This window comes from Rhinopithecus bieti, unplaced genomic scaffold, assembly GCF_001698545.2.
Source record: "Rhinopithecus bieti isolate Rb0 unplaced genomic scaffold, ASM169854v2 scaffold_1452, whole genome shotgun sequence".
Classification (NCBI taxonomy): Eukaryota; Metazoa; Chordata; class Mammalia; order Primates; family Cercopithecidae; genus Rhinopithecus; species Rhinopithecus bieti.
Genome location: NW_016803399.1, coordinates 44,665 through 58,975, shown reverse-complemented (window position 1 = coordinate 58,975; position 14,311 = coordinate 44,665). Strand labels below are relative to the sequence as shown.

At 38.7% G+C, this 14,311-nt stretch overlaps 1 protein-coding gene across 1 annotated transcript; it reads right to left on the bottom strand.

Annotated features, from left to right (window-relative positions):
- Positions 1–2,389: 2,389 nt before the first annotated feature.
- LOC108536072 (putative inactive fatty acyl-CoA reductase 2-like protein) lies at positions 2,390–13,334 on the bottom strand. Its single transcript, XM_017882553.1, has 5 exons — positions 13,243–13,334; positions 11,555–11,679; positions 10,750–10,817; positions 4,734–4,908; positions 2,390–2,601 (listed from the first exon to the last, which is right to left on the bottom strand). Exons 3-5 carry the CDS (start codon positions 10,805–10,807, stop codon positions 2,424–2,426), a joined length of 411 nt encoding a protein of 136 aa, XP_017738042.1. The 5' UTR covers positions 10,808–10,817; positions 11,555–11,679; positions 13,243–13,334; the 3' UTR covers positions 2,390–2,423.
- Between the last annotated feature and the right edge of the window lie 977 nt (positions 13,335–14,311).

Here is a 14,311-nt window from a genome sequence, read left to right as displayed (position 1 = left end):
AGGCTTTAGAGAGAAAAAAGCTTATTAACTATTTATTAAATCATATAAGTAAATATATTGAAATCTCTATTCATAATTATTATTTAATTGATCTGAGAAAAAATTGACTAGTATATGAAAATCACTAAATTTTTTTGTTATTTTCTTACAGTTCTAATAGTTTTTGCTTTATATATTTTCAATCTGTATTAGACCATCACATTCTTATTGGGAAAGATGTCTTTTTGCAATGATTCATTATAATTGTATCTGATTCCTTTGATCTTAATAAATATTTTTCACTTTAAAAAAAAATGACAAGATTATGCAAATGAATCTTCATATTCATTACCTCAATGAAATATAATTTAATACTAGTTTCAATGTCTTTTTTTCCAAAAGCCTAATTTTCAAGTGAAAGCTTTAGATCTTTGAAAGTAATAGAATTAAAGATAAAGATGGAAAGATAAATAATTCATTTCAGCAGTTTTCTGAGAAATATCACATTTTCCAAAATATATATATTTTATAAGAAATGGTTTTTCTTTAGGCTATCAGAATATCAATCTTCTACAACAGGCCAATTTTCAAAGCACTAGGCCTACGTTCACTTAATCAGTCTCATGAAGCAAAACCTGAATTAAGATATTCCATTTAATTTAGTCCACATATTTATCAAGCAAAGAAACTAACAAATACTCTTTCTTGCCGAAGTTGTTGGGATTTCCATGGTGCTTAATGTGTATTTTTTTAAATTGTGAGATCAAACAACACAAATCTTGAGCCATTGTATGTGTTACCTGGGTAAAAAAACTAACTTAATCTTTTCAAATATCTAATGGAATCCCAGGCATAGTGATTTATTAAAATATGAAGTTAACTATTTAAGAGAAAATTAATCACTAATAATGAAAGGAGTTGATTTTCTAAGAAAAGCAAGTATGTAATTAAGGAATCATTAGCAGACTCAAAACCATTACAACATTTAAAAGCAATCAACATTACAATTCTTAGGCTGTGTTTTAAATTCCTCATAACCTAAACATATACATTCATTAATTATTCACTTGCCATGATCAACAATGAAAGATGAGTCAGAAAAACCAGAGGCTTTAATTCAAAAATGACAATCTTTGGTACTGCAGCAAGGAAATAACTAGCTGGTGAAATTAATGACTCCAACTGGCTTTATCTCGGCAATGTTCTGATACACATGCAATGAACAACTTCACGTTGTTTGATGTTGTTAATTATTTACAGCCATCTCTATGGCTGGTCATAATACATAAGGTCAATCAGAAATGATCATATTATGAAATGTAAATCACTTCACATGCCTTATCTGGAAAAGGTGCTTATACTTACTTGCATCATCTCAAGTTCCAAGAGCCAAAAATATATACATGCTCATGGAGGAGAATTTCCTTTCTGATTTTAGAACAGTCTGAAAATGGGGTGAAAAAATGAAAAAGGGGGAGCTTACAAATAACAAAAATGTATATCCCAAATGAAAATTAGAATTTATATGGAACTAGTAGCAGTAACAACAGTAGACAAAAGATAGAATGTAGATGTTAAGAAGATGTCTACAAGGGAAGCACAAGACTCCAAAGGCTCTTGCTACTAAAACATAGACTCAAGGTTTACCATCTGTAATATTCTGCTGCCAAGTACATCTGTGGCCACTGGTACTGTCTAAAATGAGGATATATATTAAGAAATCACCAAAAAGGACTGCATAGCAGAAACTTTTCTGATATCAAGGGATCAACTTAACTACAATTATATACAGGTGCCAATTTCCTCTGGAGTAAACTATCACACTGGGCCTCATGTACCAGTTAGATAATCCAAACCAGCCCTTATTGCATAACTTATCTAAAATATTGGACTCTACATTTTGGCTCTGCAGAACTGAGAGAAGAAATGTATAAATAGGATAGTGATATTGCCTTTGTCTATGGGAATTCTTGAGTCTAATAAAAAAATCTGGGAAAAATCTAACTCCATGATTACACTTGGGCACATAGGTGATTAATATGAATGAAGTAACAACCATAAATACAATCATAACCACAAGAACAACAGTAATTCAAATTTTCTCACTTCACAGATGTTCTTAGAACACTTTATTGGTATCTTGCAGGTGCTGTCCCCAAGCCTCAGGTGTCATTCCATAATCTCAGTTGATGCAAAGGCAAACACCACACTCTCCTCTGTTCAATGTCTGCCATCCCTGTCTTTTTGGCCTCTGACTCTTCCCTATACTACTATCTGTGCACTTGAGATCTTCACTGACATAGCTGGGCTCTGTATTTATTGATGAGAATATCTCCTTTCTCTTAGACTAGGCATGACCAAAAGGTTAATCTGGGTTCAAAGATCAATGACAATGACCACTCAGTTTTCATTCAAGATCAATTTATTGTACAAACAAACATGGGTTACATTCCAGACAAACAGATATAAGTGAGTAGACTTATGCCCTGGTGCCTCCTTGACTCTTCAAAGGATGCAAAACAAATCCTGCCAGCCGGAAGTGGCAGTTTGCAGAGGTGGCAGGTGGCAGAGGTGGCTGGTTGTTCTTTGAGCTGGCTTGGCCTTGTCTGGCATGCACAGGCCCTGGCACAGCAAAACATTCAGGGAGTAAGAGTGTTGCACAAAGGATTTTACCAACCTTGTCACATTAAGCAGCATTCAAGGATTTTCTGACCACCACTTAAGCAAATTTTGTGTTATGCTATAGCAATGAACTTACTTTTTCTATTTCTAAACAAAACACTGGGTTCACACACAGGCCTGGACAAAGCTTGCCACTTCTGGACTATTTACTGATCTTCTTATTCTCAAAGAAAGCAAGATGAATGATGCGCAATACCATGGCTATGGCATGTGACTCTTCTAGACCTGGATGGTTAGTGTCCCAATATTTAACTGATTTTGAGGGGGAGTGAAAATATGCCATCAGTTCTTCCTTCTATCATCCCCATCACTACCATACACATAATGACATAATCATGTCATAGTGTATCCTCAGAATCACTATTTCTAGCTGAGTGTATAGTAAGGCTTTATATCTAGGTCAGTTCATTGTACCTGTGTCTCCTCTATACCCTCCTTCACCATGCCTACCTTGAGGAATTCAGCAAGTGATCATTCACACAAGCTAAAGGATTTTAGCTTTCTCTGCCATAAAGATTATTGCTAAAATACATACCATACAACAAACCAACCCATTTCCCACAAATCTTACTGTCTGACTTCTCACAGAATACATAATGACTTTTATTGTGTCTCTTCCTTCGTGTTTCTCTTTCCTAACTGAACTTTTTTCTTTATCCAGGCCTTCTTCCAATCCTGATACATTTTAAAACCTTTAGCATTTCTGCCTATAATATTTGGGTGTTCTTCTTTTCCTATCTTTACTTAATAAGTCCCATACAAACATTTTCCCCACAATCACAATGTTTTCTTCTCCCTTTGCTCAAGAACTGAGTTATGAGCTCCAAATGAGGTCTGAAAAAATTTGGATAAACTCTACATTGGCTAAGTTTTAGTCATTTGCACTGCTAATAAAGATGACAATTCAACATGCTGAAGACGACTCCCTCCCTCATAAAGGGGCTAACACAGAGGGCAATACTGTTCATGCTTCTGATTCTTGATCCCAAGAATTGCTTTAGGCAATTACAATAATGTCTCCTCCGACACATATTATTATTCAAGTGAGACAGAGAAAGACTATGTCATATGTCACACAGCTAGGTGGTGACGGCTGACGTAGCATCAGCACACTGTGTTCCCTCTAATGTCTTCATTCATCTCTAGGTGGCAGTAAATCTGGTCCTGAATACTGACTTTGACACTCTGCTTTCTCCACATCCTTCCTGTCACTTCCTTTGAGACTACTTCAGATTCTTCCCTTAGCTTCTATTTCTCCATTTGTAAAATTGGGTTGATGAGGATATCTTCCTTCAGTAGCTTCGACAACAAAAATGGGATCATCATGCATCCTCCTTAGCCCCATGAGTAAGCTCCCAGTAAGTGAGGTTGCCATCATTATTGTATATTTAAGATGATATACCTATTTGAAAAACCCTAGTCACAGAGCCTCAGTTGCTTTTCTTTTTGGGTGAATGATCACTTGCTGAATTCATCAGGCAAGCTCTTTTACATTTACCTTCCTTTATTATGCTGGAGCATTTTTAATGTAGGAGGCTTTTGTGGCTTCTCACTATGACTGCTTTGTTTGTTCAAAACTTACACAGGCTGAGTATCCTTTATCTGAAATGCTTGGGTCAGAAGTGTTTTGGGTTTCGACTGTTTTCAGATTTTGGAATATTTGCTTATATATAATGAGATATCTTGGGAATGGGACCCGCGTCTAAACACAAAATTCATTTATGTTTCATACACACTTAGCCATATACACATAACCTGAAGGTAATCTTTATACAATATTTTAAATGCTTTTATGCATGAAACTAAGTTTTGAATGTGTTTTGACTGTGACCCATCACATGAGGTAAGATGTGTGGAATTTTCCCCTTGTGGTGTCATGTCAGCACTCAGAACATTTTGGATTTTGGAGAATTTCAGATTTTGGATTTTCAGAGTAGGTGTGTTCAATCTGTATATATGGGTCAGATTCAGTCGTCTCCTTTAATCCTTGGCTGAAGGAAGCACTAAAGACTTTGGGGCCTTAATCTCCCATATGCAGTGACACTCTCAAAGCCATTGACTCAGCTTCTCACCTGAGTTTCCTTCCAGTGAGCCACAGATAGAAGTCATAGATGATGGCAGGGGCCTGGTGGCTGATGGCATTCCAGTACTGGGTTGTGAAGTTGCTGGTGGTGAAATCAGCATATGGCCTCCTAAAAGCTCTCTCAAATGTAATTGGAATTTCAAAGGTTGGCGAGACCTGGAATCCTGGGGAAAAAAAGAGAGAGAGCGCTAGAGGAGAATAGGAGAATATAAACCATCATAGTGGAAGGTATTTGTAATGGGTCACAGCAATAAAGACAAAGGATTTGCTGTGTAGAGTCAAGAATCAATTTCTGAGAACAATATAAAGATTTTTATGCTAGGCAAGTGGTTATCTGCAAAATGAAACAATGTGAATGGGTTAAGAATTGGATCCTTTATTTGAAACATCTACTCTAAAACAAATTCCTGGGGAAACGCATGTAGTCAATATAAGGGGGTACTGTTCAGAAAAAACATAAATCTGCATTTAATTCTAAGGTTATCTAATCTATTCTGAAAGCCCCAAGGCAGAGGCTAGAAACTTTATTTCCCTGGCTGGACCATTACTTTCAGAACAATTTAGAAAGTTTCTTAACATTTTATTTCAATCTTTATTAAAAGTTTAACTAAAAAATTCTAAAGGCACTATTTTCTTGTGTTAGTTTACTTTCAATATTTCTCTGGGAATATGTCAGACTCAGTCGTCCACTCTGGTATCCAGGGTTTTATTCATAATAGTGTTTTTCTTTTATATTATTACTTAGAGTAAACTTAATTAAGAACTTTTTACGTACATTTGTGAATTCAGTAGTTCTTTCGAAAAGATACTCATTTGAATTCAGTTTTATTTAAGGTATGTAGGTTGTTGCAAAGCATATGCCTAAGCTCATTATTCAATTATGATGTCAGTTATTACAGTAATATGATTATTGCCCTACTTTAAAAATGCCAGCTAAAATCTATCTGAAAAATATAGCTCCTCTTCAGAGAAGATTCTCAAGAATCATCTGGTCCATAGGGATTTATACTTTAAAAAGATGGTGGTAAATAAAAAAGTTATGTACAGGTTGATAGCATAAGAGATTCTGATCTCCACACTGACATTCTGATCTGTATATCCATATACTTGTTCAACATTTCCAACTGGAGGTGTAATAGACATTCACATTTAACGGCTCTAAAATGGGCCTCCTGATACACCCACTGCTAACCACCCCCTTCCCAATACGTACACAAACTTGCTGTTTCACCAGGCTTCTACCTCTGACCAAATGGTGATTCAATTTGTTTAGTAGTTCAGCCAAAAACTTTGGGGTTATCCTTGATTCTTCTCTTTCTTTAACAACCCACACACAATTGAACAAAATCTATCAGCTCTCTGTTTGAAAAATACCCAGAATCATAATTTCCACCTGCTCTCTCTCTGATCAAAACCACTACTGTAGCCTGGAATGTTGCAATACTGTCCGAAGTGGTCTCTGCCACTACCCCTGGATCCCCAGGTGGACCTCCATGTAGCCGCCAGAGTGATTCTTGTAAAATGTAACTCAGAGTATATTATAGGAACTTCTCCATTCAGAGCCCTTCAATGGAATGTCTTCTCATTTAGAGGCAAAGCCATGGTCTGCAAGGCTTTGCACTCTCTGCATCCTCTCTCTCTGCCCACCACTCTGACTTCATCTCTTACCGCTCTCCCTCTCAGTGCTTCTGCTGCAGCCATACTGGCCTCCTTGCTGTCCTTGAATATGATTAAAGAACTTTAGCACTTACTGTTTCTTCAACTTGGGATATTTCATCCACATGTCCTTCTGATTTTCCCTCTCATTTATTTCAGGTCTCTACTAAGAAGACACCTTATCGGAGAGACTTTCTTTGGCCATCACATATCAAATAGCAGCCTTCCCACAACACTATTTACTTCTTTAATCTCTTTTATTTTTCTGCACTCAACCATATCTGATGTATATTTCTCCTTTCTAAGATTTAAGTACCAGAATGAAATTTTGTCTGCATTGTTTGAACCTATACAGTACCTTAAAGAGTGGCTGACTCAGTGACTAATAAACATTTTTTGACTAAATGAATGAATAAATATCTCAGCAACATACAATTACTTTCCTTTCCTAAATCTATGTCAATCCTTCCTTTAGTCATTTCAAATATATTTATGTAGCATTTAACACTTGCCAGGCACTGTGGTAGATGCTGAGGTAAAAAAATTACATATGACATATTCCTGGTCTTTAAAGAATTGGCAATCTGGTGGGAGATGTGGACAATTCATGATTACAATACTTTGCTTGAGTATTCTGCTAGAGGCCAGTACAATACGCTCTGGAGGAATACAAAAGAAGCATCTAGCTCTGTCTGGGTGCCAGGAAGGGGAGGGGTGGGGCTGGGTTAGGAAAGGCTTTCTGAGAAAGCTGTCCATATGGTGATAGCAGGCGTTTACTAAAATGTTCACTGTTCTAACCACTGTACGAAGCAGTTTATCTCCCTACATTCTCCCAAGAGCTCCCTAGAATATAATAATTATTATTCTCACTCGCAGATAAGAAAATGGATATACAGGGAGAAACTGAGAGGCTTTTTCAAACTGATACAACTAATAAGCAATGGAGTCTACTGAATGGTGGGACCATTGTAGCATATAACAGCTATGTGAGCACGGATTTCTGTTTAGTGATACATCCTCAGCACCAAGAATAATGCCTATTTAATGAATACAGGAGTGAGTGAATGAGCTAGAATTTGAATCCAAATCTATCAGGTCCCAAAGCCCAAGACTTTTAACCATGAAGCTACCATTTTTCTGATGTGAGGGACAAGTAGAAACTCATGCACCTGTAGAAAATGTAATTTGGCAATGGAAAACCGCACCCTACATCCTCATAGGTCAAAGAAGAAATTCAAATGAAAACTGTTTAAGGATTAGAGAGTAATGATAACATAAACATTATACAACAAAATGTGTGGGATACAGCCAAAGTGGCATTTGAGGGAAATACAAGCCACGAATGCATGTATTAGACAAGCCGAATAATTGTGGGTTATATTTCTAAGTTAAAGAGAAGAAAAACATAATCAAAGAAAACAGGAGGAAGGGGAAAAAAGAGATAAGGCAATACATCTACGCAACAGAAAACACAGCAGCATAATAAAGAGTCAATAGGCTGGGCTCAGTGGCTCATGCCTGTAATCCCAGCACTTTTGGAGGCTGAGGTGGGTGGATCACCTGAGGTCGGGAGTTCGAGACCAGCCTGACCAACATGGAGAAACCCCATCTCTACTAAAAATACAAAATTAGCCGGGCATGGTGGTGCATGTCTGTAATCCCAGCTACTCTACTCAGGAGGTTGAGGCAGACGAACTGCTTGAACCTGGGAGGCAGAGGTTGTGGTGAGCCAAGATCATGCCATTGTACTCCAGCCTGGGCAACAAGAGTGAGACTCCATCAAAAAAGAGACGAGACGAGACGAGACGAGACGAGACGAGACGAGAAGAGAAGAGAAGAGAAGAGAAGTCAATAAAGCCAGAAGAAGTTGGTCCTTTGAAAAAAAGAAATAAAATAGACCCTTTAGAGACTAGCTAAGAAGAGATAAGACACACAAATATTATGAATTAAAACAGAAGCATAATTACAGATACAGTTTAGGACAAAAATATTAATATAATATGAAAACAATGTAAATACATTTTAAAACAGACAAAATCTTAGAAAAAGAGACAAATATAACTAAAACCGATTCCAGCAGAAAATGAAGCCTGCAAAATTCTTTAACTATTAAAGACACTGAAGCAATAAAAAATCTTCTCACAAAAAATTATAAATCCAGATAATTTAAAGGTGCTTTTCCCAAGTTTTTGAGGAACAGATTACTCCACTATTACACAAGCACTTTCAGAGAATAGAAAAAACAAGGGAACTATATGATTAGCAAACTGAATTAAACAACATATAAAAAAAAGATAACACGGCATGACCAAGTTGGGTTTATCCTAAAAATGTCAGGAGAGTTTAATATTTGAAGTCTTCTGCTTAAAATTAGCAGCAAGACAACAATACGCACTATAGCCATTTGTATTCACCATTATAGTAGAAGTTCAACAAGAAGACTGAGCGTGGTGGCTCATGCCTGTAATCCCAGCACTTTGAGAGGCCACGGCAGGTGGATCATGAGATCAGGAGATCGAGACCATCCTGGCTAACATGGTGAAACCCTGTCTCTACTAAAAATACAAAAAATTAGTCAGGTGTGGTGGCGGATGCCTGTAGTCCCAGCTACTCAGAGGCTGAGGCAGGAGAATGGCGTGAATGAACCCAGGAGGCAGAGCTTGCATTGAGCCGAGATGGCGCCATCAACAAGAAAAATAAAGACCTAAGGCTTGAAAAAATGGGGATAATACTGGTATTTTTGCAGATTTAGTAACTGTCTACATAGGAAATCAAGAGGAAATTTTATACAATTTCTAGCAATAAGTTTAGCAAGATAGCTGAATACAAGGTCAATATACAAAAATCAATTGCATTTGACATCATCCACAAACAATTAGAAAATATATTTTTACAAAAGACATTTAAATTAGTAAAAAAAGAAAAAAAGCATCAGTTACCTAGGCCCTAGGTAAAAATCTGATAAAAGATGCTTAAGACCTATATGCAGGAGATTAAAAACTCTTCTTAAGGGACACTAAAGGAGACAATTCTATGGCGAGATAGCCCATGTTCACCCACCCAGCTATCTATCACTCCTTGTAATATCACCTGAGACTATATATGCTCAGCCTCCTGTTAACATGCCTACTGCTCCTAGTAGGAAGCATTTTTATCCCTCCTAAGAGTCCCCGATAGGAAACACAAATGAGTTTAATTTGAATGCAACATCAAATTAATTAGTAATAGCTTCCAGAAACGCTGTGTTAGAAGAGAATCCAGAACAGAGGCTTGGCACAGGGATAACCAATGTCATATCAGCCTACAATGTTTGCTATAGGTGTGAGAGGTAGAGGAAACATGCATGCCAGGTATTTTTCATTCCTGGAAAATTATTTTTCAATTCAAAGCCACAATATATAAATGAGCCACAGTGTCCAGCTGCCTTGCAATAGAACTCTCAGTGTGGTACCATGGCTTACCATTGGAATATGAAGAGCTAGTGTCATCTATGTAACAGGGACAGAAGGGGTGTGTTAGCAGGTACTAAGAAATCCTACAGAACAGCAAAATTCCCTATTTTTATCTTCTACCATCATTAGATGTTTAAGTTGTACTCAAATTGATTTCCATGGTTTTTGTACATTGAACAGATTAAATCCCTTACATTCAGACAAATTAATCATTTGTATAGTACAGGGTTTCTCAAAGAGCATTTCCCCAAGCATCAAGAATCATCTAGATGCTTATTAAAAATATAGTTTCCTCAGCATCACCCAAGACCTTGGTCCCAGGGTCTAAGGGATCTGGATGTTGCTTTTATTCTCCCATAGTGATTCCTATTCACTTTTACAAATCACTAGTAGAGTAGTTAATGCACACCCAAGAGAGGCAAATTGCATAAATTAATGATCAGTATTACAGACTCAATAAGGAAGGAATAAGACCATTTGACTTTCTACATCTCATTGGTCATTGATCACGTTGCATTCTCAGTGATGTATCAAGAAGGGAAGGGGTGTGTATAGGACCCACTGCCCCAGCAGGGAGGAGTATTTCAGCATTTTATCACTGAGATTCTTTATAACTGCCAACTTTTGCTTTATTTCATCATTGTTTTTTAAAATCTTTATAGCCAATGGACCCCCTACTGCTTACAATCATGTATGAGTTCCCAGTGACTCCTTTCCTTGGTAACCACAGTACCGTCTAGTTAACTACCACAGATTTACAATTTCTCATTATTTTGTCTCTTTATTTACTTTTTGTCTTTCTCCCCATGTAGGCTCTAAGCTCCATGACACACTTTGTCTATTTTTTCTCTGTATCAGACACTAGTAATTATGCAGATACATGGCTAAAGTACTTACCCATTTTGCCCCAATTGCAGGGATTGAGGTTACCAGATGTACAGTGGTAGACTAACATTGACTTAGGTCTGGAAAATAAAATAAAAATTAAATAAATACAACAGAATGGAAAACTAATGAAAGAAAAATGAGGGAGATAGAGTTGATTCCATAATTCATCTGATTAAGGCAACCTATGCAAGAAGGCTTCCGTATTTTTTTCTTTCTTTGGGTTAATAAGCAAACTGGAAGAAGACTAGCAAAAGGGTGTGTGTTGGGGGGTGCGTGTGTGAAAGACATGTGTTAAATAAGAGTGATATATTATGAAGCACATATGTGTGAGTTCACGTAAGAAAAATTTAATTCTGTTTACCACTTATTAACGCAGCCAAATGTATGAACAACCTGTTTTTTTTTTCCTTTGTACCAGGAAACTTCCCCACACATAGTGATTGAACACTTTTGGCATTAACCAGAGTTCAATTAAAAAAAATATTCTCTCATTTCATCCACTTCTATCTCCTTTGCCCTAAAAAAGAAAGCTGAATGTTAAACTACCAATAGAAAGAAAAGCCTTTTGGTTATCAAGAATTTTATGGTTGATTTAAATGTTTTATTACTTTATGAGTAGCCAAGTACTAAACTGTATTTTGAAAACAACTCAATGTATATATGATGGCATATTAGGAACTCTATAAAATATTGAAATGAACACCCTCTCACATTTGGTGTTTTGTACAATGAAATGCCTATATTTGGAAAATGTGCCTAATAGATGAACCCTCCCCCTCATGAAATCTTTGAAAGCCCACTTGAGCATCCACACCTGTGAACTGCAGCACACCATCCTACAGCTAGCCGGAGATTGATGGCTGTATCCAATGGAATTGGAATTTAGTCTCCCACAGCCACTGGAGTAGCTTTTATGGCCAGAAGAAACCCTTTCCCAGCCTGCACAGGAAAAAGAACATAAAATATGAAACCAGGTCTTAAGTAACAACTGGGGCTAAAATATGTATCATCAAACTGATTATACTAGTGCAATAAGTGAAGACAGCTAACATCGATCCATCGCTTACCAGGTTCCTACACTAAGTCTGACTTCATCAGCCTATCCTAGCTTCCCAGCCAAGCGCACCTTCAGCATTTTCTTGAACTACTAGTGTTCCTCACGTTCCTTTAGGGAATAAAATTCCTCATATTTGTGAGAGGTTAATAAACTTAGTTAATTACCAAACACCAAGAATATACCTTCACATTTTTAAAATTAATTAATAAGACACGTTAAGAATTAAGGTTATACAAATTTCCCATTAATGTTTACCATTTCCTTGATGATTTTGTTTTCTGCTAGGGTTTATTAACCCACAAGCAATAGTAGGCACTAAAAGTTTAAGAAGTTTTATTTGAAAAAAAATTAATTGGTGAAATTCCACAATTAATAAGACAAAACTTTTTTGGCTCAGAAAATGGCCTTATTATTTACTTTTATTCAGAATCTCAGTTCACCTCACAGATCACTGACGTTATATAGATACAGGAGTTGCGAATTATTTATGTTAATAATTTGTTAAGTTTATGAAGTTGATTCTGCTTTGCATGTTTCCTACTTTGATTTGAAATGAATAGCACTTTCTTACCTTACTCAATTCTATTTTCTTATAACTAGCTCCCCTTCTTTTGGACATAAGAAACCAATTTAGAACATTTTTAAAAATGTAAATAAATACGCAGCTTTGCATATAATGAAAACCGCTTTGGGATCATGTTAAAATAATGATGTTCTAAGTCACCAAACATTCACCCCAACTGAACTTTTTTAGGAGAAAGAGTTGAAGGCAGGTGGGAAACAGAAAGAAAGGGGCTGCTGGAAAAATCTGAAGTTCAAAGGAAGGTCTTTGTCACTATCATAATTCATTGTCTCATATTTGTATTTTAATTCATGTTGAACCTAGCTCTGGGAGGAATAGAGACAGAGTCTTAAGCGCAGTTCGAATCCCTAATAAGATTTAAACTCATTTAGATCACTGATTTCCTACTCATTGTACAAAAAAGTAAAGTGGCATTTAGGCCCTAAATGTCTCAGTGTGAGCTGTGAACCCCACAGCTCTACCAGATCCATCTGGACTTCAGGGAGGTGCGCACTGAGAGCTGTTTACCTAGAGGAGCCACGTTTCTCCTTGTAAGACATTATTGAAAAGGTGTTGCTGGCACATGTGTACCCATGTAACAAACCTGCACGTTGTGCACATGTACCCTAGAACTTAAAGTATAGTAATAATAAAAAAAGTCCTTTCCTATATTCACTGATATTTGTATTTGAAAAATTTGCTCCAATATTGGTAGTTGAAGATATTATTTTTACTGCATCCTCAATTCACTGCACTAATTCATGCAATTATTAACTGCAGAAAGGAGGAAATACCCCCATCTTGTGATAAACAAAGCAAAATCCTTGGCAGAACCATGCTCGCCTGCCCGCGTCCCGACCAGCCCGACCAGGCAGCCACTCACCGGTGTCTCTCTTCCCAGCTCCCGGCCCCGTGGCCAAGTGAATCCATCCTGCGGTCCGTCTCCACTTTCGCCAGCCCGTACCGTGAGCGCCGCCTGCAGGAGCGCTGACCTCGCGCCGAGGGTCACCCACCACTACCTCAACACGTGGCGTGCCGGACTTCATTAGGTCCACAGGGCTGGACGGCCTGGGGCAGAGGACACCCCGAAGCCCCCGCGACCCCGCTGTCTGCATCCTACTACCCAAACACTGCACGCAGCTGCCCTATGGCGGCCCAGCGAATGGCCTGGTGTGGGTCCCAGCTGCTGCGACCGGAGCTGGACCCGCGGCTGCCGGATGGCCCGCGCTGCTCAGCCGGTTTCTTTCTTTCTTTTTTTTTTTTGATGGAACCTTGCTCTGTCGCCAGGCTGGAGTGCACTGGCGCGATCTCGGCTCACTGCAATCTCCACCTCCAGGGCTCAAGAGATTCTCCTGCCATAGCCTCCCAAGTAGCTGGGACTACAGGCACGTGCCACTATGCCCAGCTAACTTTTCTTTTGTATTTTTAGTAGAGACAGGTCAACCTAGTCTTTAACTTTTTTTTTTTTCTTTTTTTTCCTTCTGAGATGGAGTCTCGCTCTGTCGCCCAGGCTGGAGTGCAGTGGCGCGATCTCGGCTCACTGCAAGCTCCGCCTCCTGGGTTCACGCCATTCTCCTGCCTCAGCCTCCCGAGCAGCTGGGACTACAGGCTACACGCGCCCGCCACCGCGCCCGGCTAATTTGTGTGTGTGTTTACGGTTTCACCGCGTTAGCCAGGATGGTCTCGATCTCCCGACCCCGTGATCCGCCCGCCTCGGCCTCCCAAAGTGCTGGGATTACAGGCCTGAGCCACCGCGCCCTTCCTGTTAAACCGCTTTCAACTGGCGCTGCCGGGCCGCCTGGTCAAGGCCCAGCCCCCTGAAGCGGACAGCGGCGGCTAGGGCGGCGCACCCGCGTTAACCCGTGGACCTCGCGGCCTCAAACACGAGGGCGCCCTGGGCCGGCGGCTTCACGCATGCGAAGTTCCGGGTCCCCCCGCCCGCCGCCCCCGAC

Bases quoted from the DNA above. Each gene is read 5' to 3' on its own strand.
- LOC108536072 (XM_017882553.1), bottom strand. From the start codon at position 10,807: ATGTTAGTCTACCACTGTACATCTGGTAACCTCAATCCCTGCAATTGG. The intron at 4,909-10,749 runs GTAAGTACTTTA...TTTTTTCCCCAG, and splicing joins CTGCAATTGGGGCAAAATGG to GATTCCAGGTCTCGCCAACC. The intron at 2,602-4,733 runs GTGAGAAGCTGA...TTGCTGTGCCAG, and splicing joins CTCACTGGAAGGAAACTCAG to GGCCTGTGCATGCCAGACAA.